We start from the raw sequence: 22,639 nt of genomic DNA on the forward strand, positions 1-22,639 counted from the left end.
TATATTGAATCAGATATACAAATACATCACGGTTAAGATGAACTATAGTTGTAGTATATTTACAGAGTAAGTAATTATGTTTGTGTGAATGTGGATATATGACTATTTTGAACAGAAAAGAATAATATTAGAAAAAATGGGTAATTTCAAAAGTGTTGAGAATTTACTAGCAAACTAGAAACTTCAAACATTCTGAAAGGAAATATTTTGTTCGCTTTATGTTGAATTAATTGTTTAAAACCCTAAAGCTTCTGAATCGAAACCTGCCCATGCCAGTGCTCTGTTCTTATATCCTTATTACTCATGCTAGGTCTACTATGTTATTTTATCATTTCAAAGTTCATTAAATATAGCTTGTATGACCTGATCTGCAATTGCAACAAGGATTGTTATAAAACTTAATGGTGCTCATAAAATTACCTGAAGGTATGAGTAATTCCGCAGTGTAGTAATTTCATTTTACTTATTACATTCTATATTTTCATTCTAATTTGGGAAGCATATTGAAAGCACCTTTTTGATTACTGTTTCTTTTACTTTTCTTGATCGAACCAATTGATTTATTGACATTATCAGGCTACTTTGTTCAGGCAAACACTAAGAAGGATTTATAAATTATGGAGTTGATTTTATATTTAAATAGAATAAATAAGGACAGAACAGTGTTAGATATGTAACAGATGCTTCATAAATAGCAGTCAATATTTCTGTGGGAGTGAGCTTGTGGCTCCAGAGAAGAGATTGAAAATGTCCAGGGTAAAAAAATCACTGATTATGCATGTGGAGTGAAGGGACCTACAGAACAACCAACTCTCGGAATTTATAAGTGGAAGTTCTGCTGCTTTCATTTCATAATTATTTCTAATTTTAGGCCATTTTTGTCTTCATTCCCTTCTACAACTGTATCTAAGCCATTCTTGTTTCTGCCTGTGCTTGGGCTACAATATTCTCACTGTTGTACTCACCCCCAGCTAGTTCACACAGTACTTTAAAAGTTCTGATGAGAAGTGTAGAGTTTTTTTTTAATTTGGAGGAAAAAAATTAACTAGAGAGCTTGAGACCATTTATAGGCTATACATACAGCATTCTGATTATTTAAGATTAGAGAGATTCAGTGTCCTAAGGTTAAATTTAGAGCCTTCAAGTACAAAGAAAGAAAATCAATTTTTAGTGCCAGAGGATTAAATCCAGAATGCAGTGTTGTTTGCTTTGTAAAAGCAAAATGTTATTACATCCTAACATATAATATCATAAATATGAAAATAATTACAATAAGTAAAGCATTAATTAGTGTATGATGCATATCGTAAATACTATATATAGAAAAATGAGAATTTGGCATTCTCTTAATAGAGAGTTTAGGTAAATAAATAAGTTTGAATATAATTTTCTGTGAATTACTTATAGTACAACATAGGCATCCATCTAGAATCTACTTATGCTTATGTATTTTCATTGTTAGAATATAATAGAATGATTTCTGTGTATTGAAAATAATTGGAATAATCTTTATCTGATATTTGAATCTTAGATAATTTATTTTACATGACTCTATCTTCTTTCATTTTAATGAGTGCAGTGTGCAACACACAGTTTTCATTTTTAGTCATCTAACTGTGGCCAACAGTTTGGTCACTGACTCTCGGAATCTCAGGGATTATGGCAGTCTTTGATTGAAAATTTCATCAGTGATTTGGGATGCAATCCAATTTCTGTTTTCTGTTCTCACAGTGGCCAGAGGTAGGACAGTCAGCACCACATACCTCTTTAGTGTCTTCTATACCATAATAATCAGCACGAGGAAGTTACAGGCATCTTTATCTTCAAATAAAATCGTCTAAGCCCCTTTCGTGTTCTGTGCTGGATTATGAATCTGTTGGTAATTATCAGAGTTTCCTTGCTTATGATTGACAAATGGAATGACAAAAACAGCACTAAAATGTTATATTTTTGATACAGTTCAGCTAAGCTCATGACAAAGATCCAGGCTCAGTATTTGGAACAGTGCTATACTTCAAAGATTTTACTGATTTGTTCTTGTAATTGACAGATAACATTATTTGTATTTATCATGTAAAATGTGATGTTTTGAAGTACATACACACACAAACACTGTCTAATGCTTAGTCTAGCTAATTAGCAGATGCTTTACTTCCCATATTTATCATGTTTGTGGTGAAGAACACTTATCATTGACTCTCAGCATATTTTAAAAATACATCATCATTAAGTATAGTAAGCATGCTGTATACAGTATATCTCTTGAATTTTTTCTTTCTACCCAGCAGAAATAATGTATCCTTTAAAAGACATCCCCCCCCCAATTGTACACTTTCCTAAAACCACAGTGCTGTGGCCTATTTACAGGATGGAGGACGAACACAGAACACAGAAGAAAACACAGAGACACATACAAAGATGGTTGACTTGAGTGTTAATACACTGGGTAAGTTATATTTTTATACTCTAAAAAATTGAAGTTACTTCCTTGTACATTACCACCCAGGCATTGCAGCAATGGCCATAAATTCTGGAACACATAGCCTTAAGGACACAGATGTCCCCTACTCAAGGTTTCCAGGTGGTTGCTCTAGGCACCAGGCATAGATCACGCAGCAAGATTAGCAAGGATGGGCAAGGCAGCCACAGGGAGCATTTCTTGCCCCCAGTTTCTCTTAGGCTGGTCCCCTACAGCTGTGCCTGGCTTAGGTCACCCCTCCCTTGAGGGGTCTTATCCATCATTGAGTAGCCATCCATTTTTAAGGGGCTTAAGCAGCCTTCAGAGGAACAATGTATTTATCATGTGGCCTCCAGACCCCCACTGCCTTGGGGCTGGGCAGCTCTTGCTTACTTGCAGCTCAGGTCCTTTGTTATGCCTCTAGGCAACACCTTGTTTATCACAGAGACCCTGTCCGGAACACATTACTTTCAAACACTCTGAGTAGAGCCCGTACATTACTCACTAAATTTAATTCTTAAACTAGGAATATATAATGTCAGTCCCCTACATCTCCCCCTATTTTATTTAATTTTGAAGGTGAACACACTGGAACACGACCATGACATTTTATTTTTGCTGTTGCTGAGTTGCTTGCCTTTTTTGCCAGCACCTGTAGATTAAGAGCAAAAAACATAATACAAGGAGGAGAACACCCAAATTATTCCCAACACTACTGAGCATTGTTTTTAATGAAGCCAAAGGATAGGCCTGTGACAATTGACTGGCCAGGCCAGAAAAGAACTCCTCATTATTAAAATCTGGCAGATTGTCCTGAAAAGCAGAGGTGATTTCCTGTACTAATTTTTGGAGGTCACCAGTTAGGTTTTGGCCTCCATTTAACAATTTTCATAATAACATCCAATGTTGACTACTATTGAAAGGAATAGGAGTGACACAAAAACGGGAAGAATTCCAATCACAATGGAAAAAAATATTGAGTTGTCAAAACCTGAATTTGGTCTCCCAGCCACTGAACTGTATTCTGCATCTGAATAATTTTACCTTCCAGGTGAGTATCAATTTCTTACTGATATTTCCATAATTTATGTGAAACATCATGCCACTTAGGAACAAAATCAGCTGTTTGCACAGAAAGGTGTAATGCAACCCCAGCAATAGCAACTGAGGAAGCAACAGCTATTAAGCCAACTACTGCCATGATTGTCAGACCAATGACTCTTTTTATTCTACAAGCCAGAGGAGTTATTTTATTTAAAAGAGTGGTGACCAGGACTGAATCGCCCCAAGGTCGAGATAGGTTGACAGGCAACCATATCTCCTTACGAGCCTTGAGAAAATACAGACTATGTAAGGATTTGTTAAAAGTAGCCCATGAAGTGAAGTTTATACAAGTAAATAGGGCACAATTACCAGGAAAGTCAGCTTTCCTGCAGACTGATTCCAATAAACAGTTCCCATGAGTAAAAGATAAGGATAAGGAACGCATGCCAGTAAAGTTTTAGAATGGCGATGGTGGAGGTGTCTGACAAATGATAATGTCTTAGGAGCCTCCAGGAGAGTTCTCAGAAAATCAGCAATATGACATGTTTAACTTTCCACTGAAAATCCAAATCTAAAACAATGAAACATAGACATGGAAATGGTGGGATTTACCATATGTAGAGAGACATATTCATATGCATTTAACTATAAAGCCAGATATTTTGGGGAACAGATAATAGACACAAAGAAATGATCCTCTCTTGAAAGTTGATATGTAAATTGGTCATTTTCTTCCTTTATTTTCATTTCTGTGTCTGTACTCCAATATAAAATATTTGGAATGTGGCTTATTTGTGTATTACATCAAATACCCATTTTTTATTCCTGTGCAATCATCTTATTTGGTCATTGTTATTTATTTTGCTATGTTTTTGTTTTAATTCACAAATAATTATATATGAATATGTTAGACACAGTGTGATGATTTTATCTAGGCATACTTTGGGAAAGATATGATAAAACTAATTGACATTTCTCAAAACAGAGAAATCAATGTTCAACAGATATATGTGAAAATGCTCAACCTATCTAATCATCATGGAAATGAAAGTTAAAGCCACAATGAGCTATTAACTCACACGTGTGAGAATGCCTGTTCTCAATAGAATGAATGCTAAGTGATCGTGAGGATGTGGAGAAAAGAAACACTTGCATATTGTTGCTGTGAATATAAATTAGGACAGACAAATTTATTTGTATTTCAATAAATTTGGGGGGGCTCCAGTCGTGTTTCTCTCTTTGATAAATGTATGAATTATATAGTGTTAAATTGAGGACATTTAGTGCATTATTAATTCAATGAATATAGTTTTCACGCTGTAGATGAGATTTGGTCCCTTAATCCCAATCACCCTCCTCCCTTCTGAGTCTTAAAAATGTATTTTCTCAATACAGCCTTTGTAGAAAATAGTATGGTGATTCCTCAACAATGAAAATTGAATTACCATATGATCCATCACTCCCGTTTCTAGATGCATATTCAATTGAAACAAAACCAGCATGTAGAATATATATCTTTCCTTCCATATTCATTACAACATTATTCATTCTAGCCCAGGTATAGAAGCAGTTTAAGTGTCCACCAGCACATGAGTGGATAAAGAAAATGAGCTGCATTTACACAATGAGCTGTCAAACAGAATGAAATTCTGTCATTTGTGACACCTGTTTTGAACTGGAGGACATGATGCTAAGTAAAGGAAGCCAGGCACAGAAAAACAAATACAGTATGATATCACTTATCTGTGGAATCTAAAGAAAGCTGATTTCATAGTGGGAAGTGTGGTTACCACAAAGAGTGGGATGAGGAAAGAGAAAATCAAAGGGTACAAAGTGTCAGTTTGTTCATTTTTTAAAATTCATAGACCTCTAAATAGAAGAACCCTGGTATTCTTACCTAAATATATCTATTGAATTGTAATAATCTTCTAATGCTGCCATTATGGACAATATAATAATTTATATTTTTAATGTATAATTTATCCTAAATTTGAAATTTCCCCTAAAGTCACCCTAACTCTAACTTCCTGGCATGAGATAACTAAATCAAAACTTATTGATATATTTTTAAGTTTTAAATAATCTTGACATTTTTGCTTAATTTAGTTTGCAATCATTACTTGATTGACCTTTATATTTGCTTTGCGACTCAATATTTGGTATTTTTACAAAGTTAAGGAAAGATGTATGGTTTTTATTTTTATATTTTTTATTTCAAAAAAATATGAGAGTACAAACACTTTAGTCACATTTTATATATTTTCCTCTACCTAGCAAGGGTTAGAGGTATGCCCTTACCCTCCATGATGATCAAGGCTTCCCTTAGATGTGGGTCTACCTGCAAACCCCTAAATCCCTCTTTGAACAGCACCACCATTTGTGCACCATAGTTTTAATCTGTCAGTACCAATTAGATGGCGAGTACATGTGGAGCCCTTTCTTCTGATCTTGTGTCACTGCACTTTGCATAATGGGCTCACTCAATCCAGGAAACCATAAGCAGTGCTAGCTCACTGTCATTACTTAAAATTGAATAATATTTCATTGTAAACACATACCAAATATTAATAATCCACTCAAGAATTGAGGAGCTCTTGGATGGTTTTATCAATTTTTCACTTTAAAATTCTAACATGCTCATTAATTTTATTTCACCAGCATTTGTATCTTCGGAGGTGTAGGTTCTTATCAAATAATCAACAGGTGTCCTGGGAATTTCATCAAGGTGTAGGAGCTCCCTCTATGAAAGCCCATGAAGGAGGGTGAACTGCAATGCAGATTAAAGCTAATGATGTATTAATCCCTTAGGATCACCTAGATCACTTTGTAAATCTTATTATGCCTTGGCTAGGGAAATGCTAGATTGATAAAGCATTCCCTCCTTCCTCAGGTATACAAGTGGCTCAGGGTTTAATTAAGGATGGAGCAGCACCAAAATGGAATGGCAGCCTTATCCATCTCCCCAGGTGGAGCAATTGCTGGAAAGAGCACCAAAACAGGGCACCATTGTCCTGAGAAGAGCCAGAGATCCTAACTATCTGCCTAAGATTGTAAATCCTTTTGAAAGATTTTTAAATATGCTTTTTTTTTAAAGAAATGCTTTATCTGAAACTGAGAAACATCTCTTTGAAATGAAATATCAAGGAAGATAGTTCCCTATCCCACAATTTCCATAAGAAGATGGCATGCTAACTTCAGTGAGCACCTACCTTTAATTTGCAAAATTATCTCCTCCTGCATATACTTGAGACACTTGTTTTTTATTTGAATGTAATCAATTACCAAAAACATAGAGTCTCCCTATTTACCAAGTAAGTTTATGGTGCACTCTTTATGACAAATAGGGCTGTCTAGTCTTCGTTCTTCTTTCCTCAAAGCTAATTATTATTTATCTAGATTACATGTATGTAAAAGTTAGGATTTGCTTAGTTATGTACAGTAATGACTTTATGTGTGCCTTTGGAATCTCTCAGTGGATTGGCACTCTGCACATCACATTCTGCTTTAATTGAGTAATAAAAGGGTTTTCTTTTAATTCTCTTTTAACTTTGTGGAGAGGTTTTCTGAGTTGGAGACTCTTTACTTTTAATATTTCCTGAACACTTTCCAGAATTAAAAATGCAACATAAACATAAAATGTGCCCACCACTTCTACATTTGAAGGGCTTTGAACACTAGATTCCTTTTTGAGCTTCCAGTCTGTAACCTGCAAGTCTGTAGCACAGAGCTTCACTGTCCCTGCATCTGCACACAGTAAGTTCTCTAGGTCTCTTTGGTGTCTACTGTCCCTCCAGAGCATACTTAGACCAAATTCCTGTGAATACACTCTCAAAGGATAATAATCAGTAGTTCTATCATTTCTCTAAACGCATCTCACTTCTTTAGATCTGAAACGAATTCAGAAACTATGGGGATCAGACACAAATGGGAACAAGATAATGCAGACTTGGTTGAACACGTGAACTCCTTTTCTGCCTTCTCTTCTTGCCTAAATGCCAGGAAATGTGCAGTGAGTCCTACTGAATTCAAGCCTCCCTAGAAACCTAAAGCTGCAGCTCTGAATTCTGAATGCAAAGTCTGAGGTTCCTCAGGATGCATTAGAGCAGGTTCCAAAGAGGAATTTCTCTTCCTGCTTTCCTTCCCTCTCTGTAAATGCAAAAAATAAAAAAAGGTCAATCCAAATTATACCTGGCCTCAACCTGGAATTCAGAAGACAGGGACATACTTTGAATTGAGTATGTATTAAAAACTCAGGGGAGATATGTAGTGCAGTGTAAGAGATCAACATGGACTTGTAAGTTGACTTTGAAAGGATCTTATTGGGGTGAGTGTAAACAATTTCTAGATCCTCTCTAGTGTTGTATTATACTAGCATGAGAAGAATAGAAAGGCTGGCACTACATCTAAATTTTCTGTAAATTATTGGACACATACTACTCAACTTTTCTGGTATAATAAGGATTAAATCACACAATGTAAAGGCTTCCTCACAGTGCAACAAACCATACTTGTGAGCACATAACACATGCTCAGTAGAAAATGCATTATGCTGGTCTTCACTTTGGAAATTAAGTATTCGTTGTGATGAGTGTTGGGCAAAAGGCAGTATGTATGCTGTGCTTGCTGTCTCTACCTGAGTGCTACTAAGAATGGATCTAGGTTGACCAACAGCAGCAATAAAAGGGGACCTGACAAAGAACCCAATTAATGTACCCCTTCCAAACCAGCCGACCACATATCTTAGAGTGAGGCCCACAGTACCACATGATTGACATTCACATTTATGTTTCAGAGACAATTGTAAGGTAATTACCTCTCAGCCCAGGCTTTCAATTAGGATAACCTGGCTAGATTGAAGAAACACCATCACCTGCCTGTTGGGCTGGATGGGAACATCCATGTGGTTTTAATTGTGCCCCAAATAATTCTAATTTGATAGCAGGGTCAATCATGAGGACTCATGCATACATTCATGAAAATTGAGTTTAGCCTTTGTTCGAGATAGAAGTCACAGTTTCTGCCCTATTGAGTTTGGTAGGACAAATCAGTGTGGTCCATATTCCTACTCCTGTTGCAAAAACTCCTGGCACCTGTAGCAGGGGGAGGTAACAGGAAGAAAAGACAGGAGAACCTCCCATTTTGGTCTCCATGAATGAGCTGATCATAGCTGACTCTTTCCTGTGAACAAGAAAAATTGAGTGTAGCCTTTCTGTGTTTTATGTTCCTCCTGCTTGTCAGTGTTGTGGAAACAAGGGAAGAAATTGTGCTGACTCCTTTCAGGGCAGTCTCAAGATTTAATTCTAATTGTTCTACACAATATCACCTCAAAAGAAATTTCAGAGTAGGAGAAGAGGAGGAAGAAATGGCTGGTTTTCAGGTAAGTGTGTCCCAGATTAGGAGTTGTGTCAACTGTTTGTCCTAAAAGTAATGTAGAACTTCAATTTTTTGAACTTGTAAACCTTTACTTCTTTACTTCTGATGTATATGGCTAATATGTTTTGCAACAACATTTTTTTTTTCTTCTTATGATAGTCAAGGAGCTCTGGAAAGTCCATCCTCCCTATCTAACAGAGCCTGCTCTACATTCTCTCCCATAAGCTTCTTAATACAGTAGCCAATTTGTATAAGAAACGTATGACATGATTGAAAATGTAACCATTGTGACAGATCAAGATAGAATAGTGTGGATGTCTGAGATTCCTGTTGGATATAGTCTTTGAATTTGAGTGATGAGGGGGAACATGTGCTCTCAAAGTTTTATCTGGCTGCTTGATCAGCTCTATGTAAAATATTATTAGGAGAATTCAGGAAGAGGATAGCATTGATTGCCTAGGATAATCAGAAAATCATGGAAAAAACAGAAAATAGAAGACTTGCTCTGTATGATGCTAAAGTATTTACATACATTATTAAAGATAACAAATGGCAAGAATCTGTATCTGAAATTTGCATAAAATTGATGATTCCTCATGATTATATATTGTTAGCACTACCATGCCAGCAGTGATTTTGTTTCCTCCTCTTTTCAATGGTACCTAACACCAATTTGTCCTGTTAAAATTATGTTAATTTCATTCACTTGCTTAAGATGCTCTCGGACAGATTCCTCCAATATAAAGTTAATTGTTTTTTTCTTTATCATTAAGTGTCCCGTGGAGATTTACTGACTGTTGTGAATGAACCATCACATTTAATCTGGCAGCTCCCCTTTCTTCTTATAGCTTGCTTTAAAAAATGAGGGGTGTCATCTGTTTCTGTTCAGATGAATTGCAATAAATTCAAAGTCTACCATTTACTGCATCCTTACAAAATACTTTCCTTAGGCAAGAAGCATTGATATCAGCAGTTATATCATATGATGCAGCGATTCAGGCCCCATCCCAGATCACCTGAATCAGAATCTGTGTTTTAACAAAATCTCTAATTCTTCATTGTAGTCGTAAAAATTAGGTGATACCTTCTAACTCTCTATGTTTATTTATGGGGGAAATATGCACAATTTATTAATGTGATGTAAATGTAACACCCATGAATTTATATTACTGTAATAAGGTCTTTAAATTTGTATTCAATAATTTATCATCCAAAGCATAATCATATGTACACAGTTTCATACATCTTTTGTGATCTTCATTCCTGCAGATAAGAGAATGTGTTCAATAACATCAATGTGCTAAAAATTATATTATTGGATAATTCCAGTCACTCATATGTCAGAAGCAGTTCTCATAACTCATTTTCCTTGTAGTCAAATGAATATCTCTCTCTATGGCCACTTGGGAAATATGTGTCTTTTTACAGGAGATGGTGACATTCAGAGATGTGGCTGTAGAATTCTCTCCAGAAGAGTGGGCATGCCTTGACAATGCTCAGCGGAATTTGTATAGGGATGTGATGTTGGAGAACTATGGAAACCTGGTATCCCTTGGTGAGGATCACTTATATACAGAATTCTTATTCCACATTAAGACCATTTTTTTATTGATACATTTTTAAAAGTTTCTAATTTACATGAATTTTATTTATTTATTTATTTATTTATTTATTTATTTATTTATTTATTTATTTATTTATATTTTAGCCTGTTATGGGGTATAAGAGTGAAGGTTACTTATATTCCCCATGCCCCACTCTCCCCTCGAGTAAGAGCTTCAAACATGTCCATCCCCCAAACGTTGCACATCTTACTCATTGTCATTGTATACACCCATCCCCTCCTTCCTCCTCCCACACTCCCAAGAATCCATAAATGTTACTCCTACATGTCCACTTAGGTGTTGATCCATTAATACTAATTTGCTGGTGAGTACATGTGGTGCTGGTTTTTTCATTCTTGAGATAATTCACTTAGTAGAATGGGTTCCAGCTGTATCCAGGAATATATGAGAGGTGCTATATCACCATTGTTTCTTAAAACTGAGTAGTATTCCATGGTATACATATACCACGTTTTATCAATCCACTCATGAATTGATGGGCACTTGGGTTGTTTCCATAGCTTCACAATTGTGAATTGTGCTGCTATAAACATTCGAGTGCAGGTGTCTTTTTCATAAAGTGACTTTTGATCTTTTGGGTAGATGCCCAGTAGTGGAATTGCTGGATCAAATGATAGATCTACGTGTATCGCTTTGAAGTATCCCTATATTGCTTTCCACAGAAGCTGAACCAGTTTGCAGCCCCACTAACAGTGTAGGAGTGTTCCTATCTTTCCACATATATGCCAATATTTATTGTTTGGGGACTTTTTACTGGAAGGTCATTCTTACTAGAGATAAATGATATCTTATTGCAGTATGCTCAACATCTCTGATCATCAGGGAAATGCAAATCATTTTATTCTTAATGTATTTTTAATTTTTGATCTCTTCTATATCTATGTTGTATAATATTAGAATCCAAGGTTCGGAATAACATGGCAGCATTTCAATTTCTCTACATTCTCAACATATGTATGTATGTATGTGTATATATGTTTACTTATTTAAAAGTTCTCAATGTAATCAAAATGTTCCCAAACAGCAAATGTTGGTGTGGATGCAGAGAGAGAGGAACACTCCTACACTGCTGGTGGGACTGCAAACTAGTTCAACCTCTGTGGAAAGCAACATGAATGAATTTTATATCCATGCTTTTAAAGAAAATTTGAAGATTTTGGTCCATAAAATAAAATCATTAGATGTCTCATGTTATCTTGAACCTTTCCCTTTGTTGGGATTTCACACTAGATTAGTGGTTACTCTAGAAATCAGTATATATAATTGTTGTCTGCACCTTGGAATAGAATTTCCACCTCTTATTTATTTGGTGCTAATGGGAATTGGTGCTCTAGTCATAAATTAGATCAATTTTTTATCATTCTACAGGGTCTGTGAGAAAGCAATATGTTGCAAAGGAATTTTCTAGAACCTTCTCTAATATTCTCTCTACTAAGGATAGTACTGCATTAGTAATTGGAAAGTCTTCAGCAAGAGTCATGTGAAATTTTTCTAATGAAACAGGTCTTGCCGAGTCAAAGCCAGAGCTGATCACATGCCTGGAGCAGAGGATAGAGCCCTGGATTATGAAGAAAGAGGAAACAACAGCTAAATATCCAGGTAGGTGAGATTCAGTGAAGCAGATTAACAAATGTTAGAGAGCCAAAACTCAAGGAGGAAGGCAGATATTAAAAAGTGGGTTTGAATATTCTGCTCTTTTGGAAATGATTTTTAGAAGCCTGTGTATGTTCTCTTTATCTCACAGAAGGACATCTTCTGTCCCACGCTCTTAAACTCTCTAAGAACTCTACCAATGCAGTGATCTTCCTTAGAATTCAGTGAGAGCCAAACTTGTTGTCATGGCTTATAAGGGAATACATTATCTATCAGCATTTCTATTGCTTAGGAGTTATGGGACTATCTGCATATTTTAAAGACCATGACATTAAACCATCTTTGACAGTATTTCGGTTTTCTGTCCTTTCTGGAGTACAGTGGCTGATCATAGCTCACTGCAACCTCAAACCTATGGGCTCCAGAGATCCTACAACCTCTGTCTTCCAAGTAACTAGATCTATGGGCATGAGCTACCATTTTGTTATTATTATTTTCTTATAAAAATGGAGTCTCTTCATGTTGCTAGGGCTGGTATCAAGATCCTGGCTTCCTTCTTGCTTGGTCTCCCAAAGTGCTGGGATTATCAGGGTGATCCTCCATGCCCAGGTCCATGTTTTAAGTTCCTTTTGATGCCTCATTTCTGAAATGTGGAAAGGGGAATAGTGAAGATGTTGGGATTTGTTTCTGGAATGCAAGAAACACTAGGGAAAGATATTTATATTTTCTGCATCATGATTTCCAATTCTACGTTTTCAGAGGCAATCCTACAGAAAGTCAGATTCACTAATTTTGTACAAATGCATATCCTCTTCCTAAATGTAAAAATATCTAATGTTATTTGACTTAAAATAATCTTTTTCTAGTATAAAATGAGAGTAAAATTTCAGCTTTATTATATCCAAATACCCAAACTATAATATAGTTTATTTTCTCTGTTCACCTTATATAATTCTTAAATACACTGTCTCATTCAGTGCTTCAAATAACTGAATATATTTATACTCCCAATTGATATATAATACTTTGATAACTTATGTTAAATAATTTCCTCCTATTTAGTAGCATCAGAAATGTGTCACTCATATGTGTGTGTGTGCATATATTTCTGTGTGTGGGGTGCTTAATGGGTGGAAGTCTCCACAAATAATATTTGTATAACTGCATAAATTTATTGTACACACTGTAGTGATCTGATGTGTGTGTGAATGGTAAAACAATATAATTAAGGTAATAAACATATCCATCATCTCACATATTTATCATTTAATTATAGTGAGAACATTTATTAATAGTGATTTCTATGGTCTTAAAAATTTTAAGCGTATAAACATTATTAGTAACTCTAATCATGTTGCCATACCATAGATCTCCAAGATCTATTCATCTTATAACTAAAAGATTTTACCCTTAAAATCTCCTCATTTTTCCTTACTCTACACCCTGGAAACCACTGTTGTACTCTTTACTTTTATAAATTCAACTTTAAAAAAATTATCCATAGCAGTATTTATCTTTCTGGGAATGGCTGATTTTACTTAGCATAATGCCTCCTATGTCCATCCATGTTGTTGAAATGGCAGGATATTTATCATTTTAATGGCTTAGTAATATTATATGGTATGTGTTTGTACAGTCATTTTTTATTTTATTCATCAAAGCAGGCATTTAGTTTGTTTCCATTTTCTTGGCTAATGTGCATAATGCTGCAATATATATGGGGGTGCAGAATCTTCTTCAGATACTGATTTTACATGAGTATACTCATAGGTAGAATTGGTGAATGAAGAGGCAGTTCTATTATTTACATTTTTTAACAAATCTGTATGATGACACTATCCATTTATAATCAATAACAGTCTACAGGGATGGATTTCCTGCACACTCTTGTCCTCACTTATTATGTCTCTTGTTTTGGACATTAGCCATTTTAAAAGTCTACAAGTGTGAAGAATGTGGCAAACCCTTTACCAAGTGCACACACCATACTCGACATAGAAGAATCCATTCTAGAGAGAAATCCTACAAATGTGAAGAATGTGGCAAAGCCTTTAATCAGTGCATATACCTTACTCAACATAAAAGAATCCATAGTGGAGAGAAACCCTACAAATGTGAAGAATGTGGCAAAACCTTTACTTGGTGCACACACCTTACTCGACATAAAAGAATCCATAATGGAGAGAAACCATACAAATGTGAAGAATGTGGCAAAGCCTTTTCCCAGTCCTCAATCCTTATTCAACATAAAAGAATACATACTGGAGAAAAACCCTACAAATGTGAAGAATGTGGCAAAACCTTTACACAGTGTACACACCTTACTCAACATAAAAGAATCCATAATGGAGAGAAACCCTACAAATGTGAAGAATGTGGCAAAGCCTTTTCCCAGTCCTCAATCCTTATTCAACATAAAAGAATACATACTGGAGAGCAATTCTACAAATGTGAAGAATGTGGCAAAGCCTTTAACCATTCCTCGATCCTTACTCGACATAAAAGAATCCACACTGGAGAGAAACCCTACAAATGTGAGGAATGTGTCAAAGCCTTTACCCAGTGCACAAACCTTACTCGACATAAAAGGATTCATACTGGAGAGAAACCCTATAAATGTGAAGAATGTGTCAAAGCCTTTACCCAGTGCACACACCTTACTAAACATAAAAGAATTCATGCTGGAGAGAAACCCTAGAAAAGTATAGAATCTGGCAAAGCCTTTATCCAGCTAAAAGGACTCACTCTACATAAATGAATCCATAGAGCAGAGAAACCATACAAATGTGAAGAATGTGGCAAAGCATTTTCCCAGTGCTGACACCTTAATCTACATAAAAGAATTCCTATCACTGAAAAATTTTACGAATGTGAGATTTGTGGCAAAGTCTTTAATATTTGTTCACATCTTATTCAACATCAAAGAAATCATACTAGATAAAAGTTAGATAAATGTAATGAGTATGTAAGTGCTTTACCAATGTATTTGCCTTAAAATGCACAACAGTACTGAAACTTAAATAGAATGATGTAGACTGCTGACAATACCTTTAGTTATAACAGATCCTACCGGAAATGGGAGAACTTACACTGAAAGAAATGCTCCAATATATTCTCAAATATTGCTCAACATCAGAAAAATATTAAAGAATAGAAACCTTACAAATATAATGAATGTGAAAAAATATTTATGCAAAAGATATACCTTAGAGAACACAAAAACAGTTGATACTTGAAACTACTTTAATAAATTTCAGAATGCAATTAATCAAGAATCAAGTATAAACATATATCCGATGACTCGCAATGCAATACACTAATGCACTAACACATTCACACATTTCTTTAAACCAGGTTGTTCATTATAAAGAACTACCCAGTTAAAATAGTTAGTTGATTTATTTGTATGTTAGCTTTAAAACGAGAGAGATTTTCTGAGAGTTATAATTACATGTAAAATATACTTTCTTGTCAGTGTGGGGTGAAATTGTAATAAAGTGAAAAAAAGTGATTTTGTTTTGCTATTTGTGACAAGCAAATACTGATATTATTCAACTTTAAATACAATCGATGGTATGCTTTCATTCTTAGCATGCATGTGAATGTGTGTGGTTAATGATAGCTACATCACATTTTTTAGAGGTCTTTCTCTATTAAGTAGGCATTATTCATGTACTTTTCTATGGAAAATTAAAAACACTGAAATGTAAGATTTACTAAATTGAGAGGCACTATGGAGTTTTCTTATAACAAACAGTATTTTAAGTGATGTATGATGTAGGCATACAGACTAATATTCTCATTATAATCAGAATGAAAAAATTACAATATGAAAAATAACTTGTTTTAATATTGCACATTACGATAATAAAATAGAATGAAATTTGGAATGTTTTTAGATTGCATGTGAACTTAATTTGTTTCATTAAATTAAAAATATTTTTAATATGTCAAACATGTTGTAGATAGAATGAAGTGTTATTTTGCACCAACATTAATCTATCCCGTGTTACTCAATGTTGGAGGTAATGGATTATAAAAATGTACTGTTGGGTTACACAGTACAAAGACATCATTTGTGATCCATTTTATTAGTTGCTCTACTTTGAAGAATATTGTTCCCAAAGCTTTTTTTATTATATTTATAATTATATTGTTGCTGTAATGCTTATAATAAAGATTTTGCACTTAATAAAAAGCCATACATTCCTGAACATGGAATGACTAGTTGTTACATTTTATCCTACATTTTTCTTTCAACATGTAACTTGCTTGGCCAGTAAAACAGAAATAAGCATATTTTTTTATTTATATTGAATCAAGTATACAAATACATCATGGTTAACTTGACCTATAGTTGCAGTATATTTACAGAGTGAGTAATTATGTTTGTTTGAATGTGGATATATACTTATTTTGAACAGAAAAGAAGAAATATTAGACAAAATGGGTAATTTCAAAAGTGTTGAGAATTTACTAGCAAACTAGAAACTTCAAAGATTCTGAAAGGAAATATTTTGTTCGCTTTATATTGAATTAATTGTTTAAAACCCTTAAGCCTCTGAATGGGAACCTGCCCATGCCAATCCCCTGTTCTTACATGCTTATTACTCATGCTAGGCCTACTATTTTTTTTATTATTTCAAAGTTGATTAAGTATTGGTTATGTGATGTGATCTGCAATTACAGCAAAGATTGTTATAAAACTTACTGGTGCTCATAAAATTACCTGAAGGTGTGAATAATTCCATAGTGTAGTAATATCATTTTACTTAGTATATTCTATCTTTTCATTCTAATTTGGGAAGCATATTGAAAGCCCTTTTTGGGTACTGTTTCTTTTACTTTTGGTCATCAAACTAATTGATTTATTGACTTTATCAGGCTACTTGTTCAGGTAAACACTAAGAAGGATTTATAAATTATGGAGTTGATTTTATATTTAAATAGGAGAAAAAAGTACAGGACAGTGTTAGATATGTAATAGATGCTTCATAATTAGCAGTCAATATGTCTGTGGGAGTGAGCTTGTGGCTCCAGAGAAGAGATTGAAAATGTCCAGGATAAAAAAAAGTCATTGATTTTGCATGTGGAGCGAAGGAACAAACAGAACATCCAACTCTTGAAATTTATAAGTGGAAATTCTGCTTCTTTCATTTCATAATTATCTCCAGTTTTTTTGCCATTTTTTATCTTCATTCACTTCTGCAACTGTATCTAAGCCATTCTTGTTTTGGCCTCTGCTTGTGCTACAATATTCTCACCATTGTGCTCACCCCCAGCCAGCTCACACAGTACCTTAAAAGTTCTGATGAGCAGTGTAGAATATTTTTAATTTCATGAAAAAAAATTTAACTAGAGAGCTTGAGACCATTTACAGGCAATACATACAGCATTCTGATTATTTAATTAAGATTAGAGAGTTTCAGTTTCCTAAGGTTAAAGTTAGAGCCTTAAAGTCCAAAGAAAGATGAACAATTCTGAAGGCCAGAGGATTAAATCAGGAACTCAGCATTGTTTGCTTTGTAAAAGCAAACTGTTACTAGATCCTAACATATAACGCCATAAATATGAAAATAATTACAAGAAGTGAAGCATTACAAAGTGTATGATGCATATCTTAAGTACTATATAAAGAAATATGAGAATTTGGCAATCTCTTAATGGGGATTTTAGGTAAATAGGATTGAATTTAATTTTCTATGAATTACTTATAGTACAACATATGCATCCATCTAGAATCCACTTATGAGTGTGTATTTTCAGGGTTAGAACATAATGGAATGATTTATCTGGATTGAAAATATTTGCAATAATCTTTATGTGATATTTAAATCTTAGATAATTTATTTTACATAACTTCAGCTTCCTTTATTTTAGTAGGTGCAGGGTACAGTACACAGTTCTCATTTTTAGTCATCTACCTTTGGCCAGCAATTCAGTCATTCTTTCTAAGGGAATTTCAGGATCATGGCTACTTTTTGATTGAAAATTTCATTAGTGATTTTGGATGAAATCTTGTTATATGTGCTCACAGTGGCCAGAGGGGAGACAGTGAGCACCACATACCTCTTCAGTCCTCTTCCATAACATAATCTTCAGCACCAGGAAGTCCAGGTGTCTTTACCTTCAAATAAAAGCATTAAAACCCCTTTCATGTTCTATGCTGAATTATGAATCTGTTGGTAAATAACAGAATTCCCTTGCTTATGACAGACAAATGGAATGGCAAAAGCAGCACTCTCACTCTGTTGCCTGGGCTAGAGTGCCATGGCATCAGCCTAGCTACAGTAACCTCAAACTCTTGGACTCAAGCAATCCTTCTGCCTCAGCCTCCCTAGTAGCTGGGACTACAGGCATATGCCACAATGTCCTGATGATTTTTCTATATACTTTTATTTAGCTGATAAATTTATTTCTAGATTTAGTAGAGACATGGTCTTGTTCTTGCTCAGGCTTTTTTCAAACTCCTGACCTTGAGTGATCCTCCTGCCTTGGCCTCCAAGAGTGCTAGGATTACAGGTGTAAGCCACTGTGCCTGGACAGCACAAACTCTCTTCACACCAAGAGCTCACTTAAAGAATTGGCTCAAATAGAAAGGTTAATTCCTTAGGATTGGAAATCTCCTGTGCAAATAGTTATATCTCCACCTAATTTTTTACAGTTCACCACTTGATGCAGGACTCAGATGTGTCAGAACCCTTAGCTAAATGAGTCTACAGACCCACCAGTAAAAATGTCTGGCACAAATTATGGGTCTACACCTCTCATCTCTCACAAATATCAACTCACAATGGATGAAAGACTTTATCCTATGGCATAAAACCATACAATTTTAGAAGAAAATGTTGAAAATACTCTTACATACTTCAGCCTAGACAAAAAATTTAGGAAGATTACCCCAAAATCAATCACATCAACAACAAAAATAAATAAATCAGGCCTCATCATACTAAAAAGTTTCCACACAGCCATTAAAAGTATAACTAGAGCAAACAAACAACCTAGAGAATGGGAGAAAATATTTGCATGCTATATATTCAATATATTTCTAATAGCTAGAATTTATACATAACTCCAGGAACTCAGTAAGATAAAATCAAACAACCTGATTAAAAGTGTGCGAATATATGAACAGAAAGTTTTAAAAAGGACATGTACTATGGCCAAGAAGCATATGAAAAAAGTGTGTACATCTCTATTCATCAAGGAAATGCAAATGAAAACCAAACTGAGATATCCCTTAACTCCAGTGAAAATGGCTTTTATCAATAAGCCCCAAATAAGTGTAGGTGTGGATGTAGAGAGGTAGGAACACTTATATATTACTAGTGGGACTGCAAACTGGTACAATCTCTCTGGAAAGTTATATGGAGACACAGGAAAGTACTAAATTTAGAACATCCATTTGATCCAGAAATCCCACTACTTGCTATCTAACCAATGTAAAAACGTCATCCTATAATAAATACATCTGCACTTGAATGTTTATAACATCAAAATTTACAATTGCAAAGAGGTAGAAACATCCTTGGTACTTATAAATACATTAATATAAATATATCTATAAATAAATATAAAATGTGATATATGTATACCATGGAGTACTACTGAGCCTCAAATTCAGTGGCTAAATGACACCCTTTTATATTATCCTTGATTGTTCTGGAGGCCTTTCTTTAAAGTAAACTATCACAAGAATGGAAAAACAAGCACCACAAATAGTCACTATCAAATTGTTACCAATTGATTAACACATATGTGAACAAATGGAAGTAAAATTCAGTGGGTATTGGGCTGTTGGAAGGGGGAGAAGGTGTTGGGAAAATCCACTCCTAATGAGTGTGGTGCACATGATCTGTGGAAGGGCACAGTTGTAGCTCTGATCAGTCGATGCAAAAGCAATATACATATTCTAAATGATTTACTCCCATAATATTTTGAAATTACAAAAACAATTTTGTAATATGTAAGAAAGTTTTGAAAAGTTCATCTCTGTATCTCTTTAAGATATTCTTTTTATCTTAATTATTGTAAAATCACAAAAATGAAAGCTTAATTACTTTTAGTTGTTAACATCAGTCATGTGAGCTATATTTACATCATCATGTACTATATTGTCTGGAATGTATGTACTAAGTAAATGTGAATTTCAGTACACATGAGAAAACTACCTGTTTTGCCCATTGCCTAACTGCTGACAAAATGCATTATGTTTTCTGTTCCTAGGAGTGTAACAGCTTAGAAATATCCTACGCATACAATCAAAATACATCTGTCTTATTGTGACTGAGGTTTCATTAAGCATATTGTCATCGAGGTTTATGTATATTATGGATGTTATTAGAGAATCTGTTTTTCCTTTAGCTGAGAAATAATCCATTATTTCTACATTTCAAATAGTATTTATCTGTTCATTTGGCAAAGGCAGTTTGGGTTGCTGTCATCCACTGACTTTTGTGAATTATGGTGAAATAAATATGCATATGAATATAACTCTTTATTTTACAATATATGCAAGAGCTTATTTGTGTTTCTTTCTCATTCATTGGTCCAGGTGTCTCTGCCATTAGATAACTTCTTTGACTACTGTATCATTTTTTTTTATTTTTCTATTTTTATTTCAGCATATCATGGGGGTAGAAATGTTTAGAAATGTGTGTTGCCTTCACCCCCAGAGTCAGAGTTTTAAGCATGTCCATGCCCTGATGGTGCACATCGCACTCCTTATGTTTGTATATACACATCCCCTCCTTCCCCTCCCACCTGCCCGACACCCGATAAATGTTATTCCTATATGTCCACTTAGGTGTTGATCAGTGAAACCAATTTTCTGGTGAGTAATGTGGTGCTTATTTTTCTATTCTTGGAATATTTCACTTAGGATAATGGAGTTCAGCTCTATCCAGGAAATTACAAGAGGTGCATATCAGTGTTGTTTCTTATAGCTGAGTAGTATTCCAAAGTATACATTTTTAATGTTTTAAAATGGGTAAGTGTGGTACCTATAGCATTGCTTCTCTTTTTGATGATTGTTCACATCTTTGTGGTCTCTTTAGATTTCATATTATTTTGGGGTTTGCTATTTCTATTTTTGAAAAAATGAAATTGAGAATTTGAAAGGAATTGTATTTAATCTGTAGATCACTTTGGACATTTTCACAACATTAGGTCTTCTTCCCTTGAACAAGAACATGTTCAAGAGTGTGTTGTTTATTTTCCTATACTTTTGAATTTCTCTGTGTTTTTTGTGTCACTTATCTACAGTCTCATTCCATTCTGGTGAGAAATTAAACTGTGTAAAATTTCAATTTTCGAAAATTGGTTAAGACATGTTTTCTGTCTGAACAGGTAGATTTGTAGGAAGAATTTTTATGAGCTATCAAGAATATTGTATATTCTATTATATTCTATGTATGTGTGAGGACTTATTGTTCTCTAGTGATTTCAACTCTCTTGTTTTCTTATTAGTAATTTGACTGACCTTATTAGTATTGAAAGTGGAATACCATGCTATCCTATTATTTTTATGTTCAATTCTTGCTTCAATGGTGTCAACCCTTTTATATATTTGAGAACCTTTATGCGAGACATAGATAGATATCAGAGATATCAATTATATTTAAAGGGTTCTCAGTGAATGACCTCCTTTTATATTAAATGTCCTTGTTTGTCTCTTGTGGCACTTTAGACTTAAAGTATATTTTATAAACTATAACATTTTGCACTTCAAAAGTCATGTGCCTAATATAATTTTGAACTCCACTGCTCTTGTATGCTGAACATTTTCATGGTATGTCTTGTTATTTCCTGTCACTTTTTGTCTATTGCTTTCACCAGGTATGAAGTCAAATCTCTTTAGAGAGAATAGAGTTGGATTTTTTAATTTTTTTATTTAAATGTATCTTCTGAGTAGAAATACTAGTACATAAATATTTGCATAATTTTCTAAAAAGGATGGATTCAAAATTGCACTAATATTAATTGTTTATATAACTTTTGTCACTATTTATCTTTATTTCCACTCCTTTTTCCTCATTCCACCTCACTGATTTTTATTGATATATTTTGTTTCTGTGGCCATCTTTGTTTGTGTACCTCTTTAAACATTTTCCTGCTGTTTCCTGTGAGAATTACCTAAAATCTTTTGAAGCTGCAACTTATGTTAAACTGATAACTACTTAACTTCAATTATACATAAAAACTCAAAATATTTATATCTGCCCTCAACTTCATGATATAGATGTCAGTAATTATGTCTCTTTACATTATGTCAATTAACATGTGTGAATGATCATATTTATTTTGTCTTTCAAATTTGATAGCATAATTAAATGTTTTTGCACCATCAATATAATACTGCAGAATTTTATTTTTGATATGTGCATATATTTCCCAGAATGTTATCTAGTTGTCTTGGAAGATAGAAACCAGATATTCAAAGGCCATCGAAAACCAGATGTATGGACACATGTTCCATTGGTTTGAATCTCTTTTGAAAGGGAATCCAGGAAATGGAATTTTACTGCTAAAGTGAGAACTATGT

The 22,639-nt window shown here is 34.3% G+C and overlaps 1 protein-coding gene across 1 annotated transcript in view; it reads left to right on the forward strand.

Annotated features, from left to right (window-relative positions):
- The window catches only part of LOC142865718 (uncharacterized), a 53,679-nt gene that overhangs the window by 15,238 nt on the left and 15,802 nt on the right, over positions 1-22,639 (forward strand). Inside the window, 1 exon segment of the mRNA XM_075998907.1 lies at positions 14,109-14,759. Within this exon segment, the coding sequence (XP_075855022.1) occupies positions 14,109-14,759 (651 nt within the window).

The sequence above is a fragment of the Microcebus murinus genome, chromosome 31 (genome assembly GCF_040939455.1).
Source record: "Microcebus murinus isolate Inina chromosome 31, M.murinus_Inina_mat1.0, whole genome shotgun sequence".
Lineage (NCBI taxonomy): Eukaryota > Metazoa > Chordata > Mammalia > Primates > Cheirogaleidae > Microcebus > Microcebus murinus.